Source organism: Anabas testudineus, chromosome 5 (assembly GCF_900324465.2).
Source record: "Anabas testudineus chromosome 5, fAnaTes1.2, whole genome shotgun sequence".
Lineage (NCBI taxonomy): Eukaryota > Metazoa > Chordata > Actinopteri > Anabantiformes > Anabantidae > Anabas > Anabas testudineus.
Window position 1 is genome coordinate 19,924,532 of NC_046614.1, and position 7,801 is coordinate 19,932,332.

The 7,801-nt window shown below is 41.0% G+C and overlaps 1 protein-coding gene across 1 annotated transcript in view; it reads left to right on the plus strand.

The window, feature by feature from the left end:
* The first annotated feature begins 265 nt into the window (after positions 1-265).
* The window catches only part of nudt3b (nudix (nucleoside diphosphate linked moiety X)-type motif 3b), a 9,212-nt gene continuing 1,676 nt past the window's right edge, over positions 266-7,801 (plus strand). The window contains exons 1-5 of the mRNA XM_026348603.1: positions 266-556; positions 2,028-2,138; positions 4,907-4,951; positions 5,070-5,154; positions 5,444-7,801. The exon at positions 5,444-7,801 is cut by the window's right edge and continues 1,676 nt beyond it. Of these exons, the coding sequence (XP_026204388.1) occupies positions 458-556; positions 2,028-2,138; positions 4,907-4,951; positions 5,070-5,154; positions 5,444-5,640 (537 nt within the window). The 5' untranslated portion in view covers positions 266-457 and the 3' untranslated portion in view covers positions 5,641-7,801. The remainder of the gene's footprint in view (positions 557-2,027; positions 2,139-4,906; positions 4,952-5,069; positions 5,155-5,443) is intronic.

Sequence of the window (7,801 nt, forward strand, 5' to 3'; positions counted from 1 at the left end):
GACTCAACACTGCAGCCCATGTTGTAATTTTGACACCATACTACATAAACATTGTTACAGTTTAAGTCTTTTAAAGTAAGTTTATTGTCAGATCAGCTAATAAGTGGCCGTGGTACGCTAGTTGAGGACCGAAGCACCCGTTTCCCTCACGGCTCACTTCACTCACAGCGTGGTGTTGCGTTTTCCCACTAGCCTTGCTCCCAATTCTTAAACGCCCCTTACGTAATTTTCTTACGCTCGCCGAACTATTAAAGGTTAAATTACGTCGTGGGCGTAGCGGCTCCTTGTAATGGCGACTGTGCCGTAGTTGTGCCTAGGTTTGTGAAAATGAAGCGACGAAGAAGTTATTTCTTTTAAGTTAAACGCCGAGGTTCCCCGGAGGAGGACTTTGCGCCTGTAACCATCATCTTTACAAGTGGTGAACTTAGCTGTACTTTTCAACTTTTGCGCCCCCGAAATGATGAAGCTCAAGTCAAACCAAACCCGGACGTACGACGGGGATGGCTACAAGAAGCGGGCCGCCTGCCTGTGCTTCAGGAGCGAGAGCGAGGAGGAGGTGAGACCGGGGATGCTCATGTCTGGTGGGCCAAGCTAACGTTAGCAGCCGTGGCTTCTCTTGTCTGTAAATCGATATACTTATCAACACACCTGGGGTTTTATGCCAGCTGGAAACGATGACTCACTGCTTTTTTTTAACTGGAAGTGCTGTTATCTGATGTTGTGCGTTAAACGTTCATTTTCCCTCTGTACTTACCATACCTGTGGTACTTACCCGAGTGTTATGTAAGCCTCTTTAGCTGTGCAGATAGCGGCTTCAGGTTTTTATACCCAGCGCTGCTTCTACCTGTTAGCTACATGCTACTGTTAGCGTTAGCTTGCTAACTAGCCGTGTAGATGTGGGTACCCGGCTCTCGGCCAGCGACCACAGCCCACATACAGGCTGTAATGATTGGTGACTCCGTTATCCTAAGCGGTCGGATGGATAGAAAACATTGTTTAGGTTTTAAATTGGCGGGCTAAAATATTTATCTGCTCTTGTTATAAATATTTTGTCGAGCTAAGTAACCGTGGTAACTGTGTTAGCGTTAGTGTAACTGGCACTGGTAGCCAAACATAGTACTGATATTAGCCGTGCTAGCTTTAGCCAACCCCGGATAGTGATGCTCGGTTAGCTTACATCCCTAAGTATTCTGCTTTGTTTACTTTATTACTTTAACACGAAGATTTGAAGCCTCTGTCGGGCCAACAGATAAACTGTAGTGCACTCGTTTAATAATAAAACCGTTATTGTAGTGCAGTCTCTACTTTGGTGCGCTCGCCCATGTAAGCCACTCACACCAGTCTGCAAAGGGTTATGAGATCAGAAGCGATTTGGGAAACTGTTGTTCAGTCACGCACAAAGATGCCTTTGTAGTGGAAACGTTACCAGGGGAGGAGACGAATTGAGAATAAACTAATTTCTCGTTTTGGTGAAAGCAGGGGCTGGATTGTGAACAACATGAGCTGTTGATTACAGGAAACACATCAGTATGACCAGCACGTCATTTAAAAAGTTTTACCAGAGGCTGTAGTCTACCAGTCTACTCAGCCAAGCCCAACTTTCTCCTCAAAACATTGACAGTGGGAACATTGGGAACCCACACAGTAAATTAACCAGTTAAATTGACTCTAAGAGGTTCAATTAAGTGAATTTACACTGATTATTTTGCTGTAATGCTTTTGTGGAAAAAGACAAACTCGTGACTAGTCCTCTAGTTACTATGGTGCTGGGAGTTTTTATAGCCACAGTAATACAGTAATCTACGTACACTTGCGCATATCAGTGTTATCAGAAATAGTTTTGATAGTTTTACAGTTGGTTATTTTTGTCATATTTTGGGGCTTTGCTATTCTTGCAACTGTTACAGAAATGACTGAATGTCTTGCTCAAGCCAGCAGTACTTGTGTAATGTGAAAACCAAGCTAATAAGAAGCAACGCCGAGTTAAACGGTAATGTCCAACCAGTCTCACATGGGATGTGTTGCAGGTGCTGCTCGTGAGCAGTAGTCGACATCCTGACAAGTGGATAGTTCCTGGAGGGGGCATGGAGCCGGAGGAAGAGCCCAATGTTGCTGCAGCTCGAGAAGTGTGTGAAGAGGTTGGTTCATTTAACTGTTTTCATATTTATTATTTATTTCATATATTTCAGTCCATTTTGTAGTGTACCGACCAGTTATACTTAACTTTGTGTTTAAAAGATGGATGTGAAACATTCTTATTTTTAGATTTCGTTCAGAGCCAGGTTCTTCTGAGAATGGATTTCCATTTACAGGGTGGGAAATTTGTTTCAGTATAAGCAGGCAAGATGTATTGTATTTCATTTCTATTAAATCATGTCCCTATTTAACACTAGGCCTAATACCTTGCTCTCAAAGCCCATTTTGTCAGTAGAGTCATACTGTTTGCGTGGACAGAAAGAGAGAAAGAGAGCCTAGCAACGTGTAAGCTGTTTCATAGCGTCATGTTACAAATCAGCATTAGGATGTCAAAAGAGGTCATGCTGAGATTGAACACTGTCTACCCAGCGGTTGCACTACAGGAATATCCAATCCCACAAATTCGGCAAATGAAGGAAAACAATCAACTTTCATTGTTTGCACGTTTCAGATGGATCTGTTTTTACAACGCCAGCCTTATTACAAAGGCATTTTGTAAGTAGTACAAAGTAAGTAGTGTTAGGAAGGACAGGGAGCAATTAGTCAACAGAGACTCATTGGAAATCCATATTTTGTTTATACCACCTATTTCTGTCCTTTAAATCGTATGTCATTTGATGGTACATGCTGTTCATTGTCTGGGCATTTCGATCAAAATAACGACAGGGTACAGAAGACTCTGAATCTCACCCAGCTGTCAGCTGTTGGCAGTCACTGACCATATGAAGCCTATTTTCTGTGTGTGATCCATCACACTGATGCATACTGATACCATCTCTTATCCTGGCTTCTGCTGTATGGTAGCTTTGGCGGTCGCAGGATGCAGTAACTTGCCAGCACATTTCCAGGGTCACAAGCAATGTCACATCACTACTGAGGTTTGTGAAAAGTGCTAAAAGGCCTCATTCAGAAACTCTATGGTGATTTTCAGAGGTACTTGATGTATCACAACTGACTGTGCCTTCCTAAGCCTCTTATTGGATGGTGGTGTAACAGGACATATCCTAATCCTAGTGAGCTGCTTCTGATGACCATATAAGTACTGAGCGATTGTTTATGCTTATTGGTTTGGAGTATTGCCAGGCATGGCAGTAAAGACAAGGTACCTGGGAGCAGCACAAATATTAAAAAGGGTTCTTTTGTCTCTCTGCGTGTTCACAACCTTGGCCTAGCCTTAGTAGTCATACATGCTCAGCCTGAGTATGAAGACACAGGACAGCATTGCATAACTGGTAATGTAGCCTCTTCCGAGATGATACCCAGTAGTCTTCAGTTACCAGTGCCTGAGCCGAGAGACATTTTCCATCTCATAACGACATAAATTGACTTTTGGCCTATTACTTAATCCCTGGCATGTCTTCTGTGTTTCTAGTGGTTGGGCTGTTCTTCTACAAATGATCTAGTTGAGGGACTACATAGTGCAACACTGAGTCCATGGTACAGTCCATGGAGTCAACATTTATTTATAGAATGAAACTGGAACCTGAACAAGAAGAAGCAAAGATGTCAGCAAGTGGCCTGGCTCTGTATCTAAACCTGACCTACTATTCACCTCTGGGAGTTATCTGTCTTGAAGATTATTTTAGTTGTTAGAATGTGTTTTAGGTAACAGCCAGTGAGGCAGAAGAGTCTAAACTGTCCTTTATGAAGAAGGTTCATGAGAAGTGTATGGCCAACTGAGAGCAAAGGGCTTATTCTATTTTTTGTTTCTCACCTTTTACGTTGTCAAGCATCTTGTAGAGAAGCGATCAGTATGTATCACAGTAAGTGACCGCATAACAGAGATGTTAACATGTGTTTTGCAGTTGTATAATTCAGACTTCAGTAAGTGACTGACAGAAAATCCTGCAAATATTTGATTTCTGGTTCTGAATTTAAGCGATGAAACACATTTTAACATGATTTGTGCTCATGATGTAATGTAATTCACTACACCTCCAGAAATACCAATATTTATGATATACCAATCATCAGGCCAGTTTGATTGCATTGTATACTATACAGGTGCATCTCAATAAATTAGAATATCAGTTAATTTGGTACTTTTGGCAGCGTGGGCAGGTGCCAAGGCGGCATCTTCATAAACCTTGTCATCTGACAGAAACCTGAAGTTCTCTTCTAATGTTGTCTCTTGTTCAGGAGGGCCTTGACACAACGAAAGCGACAGTTGTAGCCCATCTCATGGATACACTGCGTGTGGCGGCTCTTAAAGCACTGACTCCAGCTGCAGTCCACTCGTTGTTAAATCTCCCACAAATATTGAATGGCCTTCGCAATCCTCTCAAGGCTGCTGTCCGCCCTGTTTGTGCACTTTTTCTGCCACCCTTTCCTACTGCTCAACTTTCCGTTAATATGCTTTTATACAGCACTCTGTGAACAGTCAGCTTCTTTAGCAATGGCCTTTTGTGGCTTATCCTGCTTTTAGAGGATGTCAATGACTGTCAAGCCAGCAGTCTTCCCCATGATTGTGCAGCCCACTGAACCAGACTGAGATACCATTTAAAGGCTTAGGAAACCATTGCAGGTGTTTTGAGTTAATAAGCAGATTAGAGTGAGTCACCATAAGAACTAGGTGAGATGCACCTGTAGCAATTATGGTATTACATTGATCTCCCGTACTTAATAATTAGATGTCTCGTTAGTTGTCCATTTCAACATCACATTTGCTCTCACTTGTGTTTACGGTTTCATTGTTTTCTTTATTTTACAGGCTGGTGTGAAGGGAACTTTAGGTCGTTTAGTTGGAGTGTTTGAGGTGAGCTGCTGCCTGTTTGTTGTACTTTGTATTAAGCTTTAAATGTCAACTAACTGTGGAGCATGCATTGTGATTGATAAGTTAAAAAATATGATCCTTTTTTCTCCCTCCTCAACAGAACCAAGAGCGAAAACACAGAACCTACGTTTATGTTCTTATCGTAACAGAGGTGCTGGAGGACTGGGAGGACTCAGTCAACATTGGTAAAGCGCAACATTTGCTTGCTTGTCAAAACTAGGGATCATATGGACAAGGTTCTCAGGCAGTCACATGCTCTCTGTAGCTTTATTTTTCTATCCCAGGCCTTAGTTCCAGGGCTCTATTCTGTGTTTCTGTATAAAGACACCACCTTTGTTCCCTTGTGATTTTCATTTCACTGCTGTGTATAGTACTGGTAATTAGTCAGAGCCTATTCTTAATAATGATTATTTTCTCATGTTGTCCCTTACTTGTCTTAACATGCTCCACAATGGTGTCTTGTTCTGTCCACAGGGAGAAAAAGGGAATGGTTTAAAATAGACGATGCCATAAAAGTGTTGCAGTGTCACAAGCCTGTGCAGGCCACCTACTTCGAGGCTCTTCAGGAGAGTTGTCTGACCAGTAATGGAACACCTTTGGTGGCAACGATAGGTGGGGAACTCTCCCCTACCTACAGCATCAATCAGAGCTCTGTATCGGGTATCAGATAACTAAAACCAAAGCTCTGACACCCCAAGGAGCTTTCGCCACCACTTGCGCTCTTACTTGTCATTTCTCTTCTCTTTTTTCTTTCTTTCTTTTTTTTTTTTTTTGTCTCAATAACATGGTTTGCCTTGCCAACTCCTTTGTGCCAGAATTGTGGCACAGACTTGATGACAAGTGTTGGATGAATAGTCTGAAACACTTTGTAAATGTAATTTCTGACCCCTCTTGTTTTCTTTTTACTGACAACTGCATGAGATGTCCCCTCATTCCCTCAGTCTCTTTCCTTAACGCGCCCTTAGCGTGGTGTTTATTGAATGCAAGAACTACTTTTTACTGTTGTAATGTAAAAGTGTATACTTAGTGCTTAAGCTGAAGGCTGTTGATGGTCTTTTTAATGTCTCCTTCATTTTTGTTTCATTTTTCTGTGAATGAATGGGCCCATTAGTGTACTCCCTCCCCTGTTATAAGGATAGGAAATGTTGTCTGTATCTGAATGAACCGAGTAGTGGGAAGTGTCTTGCATGAGCTCTGTTATGTTGTGTTTCACTCGCTCGAGTGGCCTGATGCTGCCTGTGCAACAGACTTGTTGTAAGGTTTATGGATTCTCCTCATTTTGCTTCTTATTGTAATAGTTAATATCTCTTTAATCAGAAAGACACAGCCCCTTAGTAATCTCTCAGAAGTGTCAAGTGTGTTTCTCTCATGTGGGAAGCTAGCCAAGCACTACAGGGTTCACTCTGAGTATTTCTACCATTCAGAGTGACAGAATGTCAACATACAATGTAAGTTGAACCAGTTTTCTCCTCAGTGTCTTTACCTCCTTTTAATCCCATGTGTTTTTGTTTGTTTTGTTTTTTAAAATGCTTTCTTGTGACTGATTCAAAGTCTTCCTCCACATGCTGAGAGGGTAGAAGTAGTCAATTTCAAAATCATGGACTTGTCATTTCAAAAAAATGCAGCACATATCACTTAAGTTATTAAAACCCATTTTACTCCTCACATTCAGTTTGGTTAAAAGTAATTGTTTACATTGTGTTTGTAACATAACACAGGTGACTTTAGTGGGCACTTTTCATTATGGTCATTTTTTTTTTTTTTTTTTTTTTTTTTTTTTTTTTTACCCTTCCTTAGTATTTAATCTGCATCCCCAAAACACTCAGACACCTGCTTGACATTGAAAGTAATGGAATCTATAATGCTGTCTTTGGCAAGATGCAGAACAAACAAGCCTTGTACAGTTTGAGACCTCGTTTTTAACATGTAAAATGTTTTTGGATACTAGTTTTTGGTTTGTTTTTGTTTTCTCTCTAACGTCTGGCAAAAGTCTCTTTAGCCGAGCTGCTTCACTTGACCTATGTGGTGTGAGGCAGCTGGCTCAATACTGTGAAACTGGAGGCGCTGTAGATAGCATGTAAGAGGTTTTTATTGTAAATTGTTTATTTCTGTATAGATCAAAAGTGAGAGTACAAATGACAAAACACCTCTTACACACATGTGAGTGCTACATGTCATTCAGACAGAGGCTAGGAGAACTGATTGAGCTCATGTTGTTGGCTTTGGAGCTGTTGGGAATCTCTCACGGGATAACATAGCATTCATCTGAGGCTAAATGACAAGAAATGTAGCTGTGATTGTGGGTGAGAGTGAAGAGTCTATTTATAATCGAATATTCTCAAAATCCCTAATCCTTTCTTTAGAGACCAAAACAAATTTGTAACAGTAAGGGATTACTGTTTCCTCCTAATCTCTGGTTAAGATACAAAATGGAACTGCAGTCTGGATTCATAAATCATTACTTAGTTTAGAAATTAGCAGGCCTTAGGTCCTTTTTAAGTTAGCAGCTGTTCCACCAGCCCCAATGTATTTTCCCTTTTGAGAGTTTCTTTCAGTGCTCAATAATCATACAGTGGCTTTCTGTCTACATTTAAATGCACAGTAACTGTTTTTCCCTACTTGGTTTCAGCAGAATTAAACAGTTTACACAGTTATTAAGATAATTAGCATAAACACATTATCACCTTTTGGTGTTAGGCTACGTGTCTGAGAACTGAAACTAATTTACACTTCTAACAGGGTTAAAGCAACGTTAACATTTAATCAGAGTCCTGTTTCTGGTAACCTGTTGAATTCAAGTCCAATATTCTGTCAGTGTTGGTCTTGACCTGA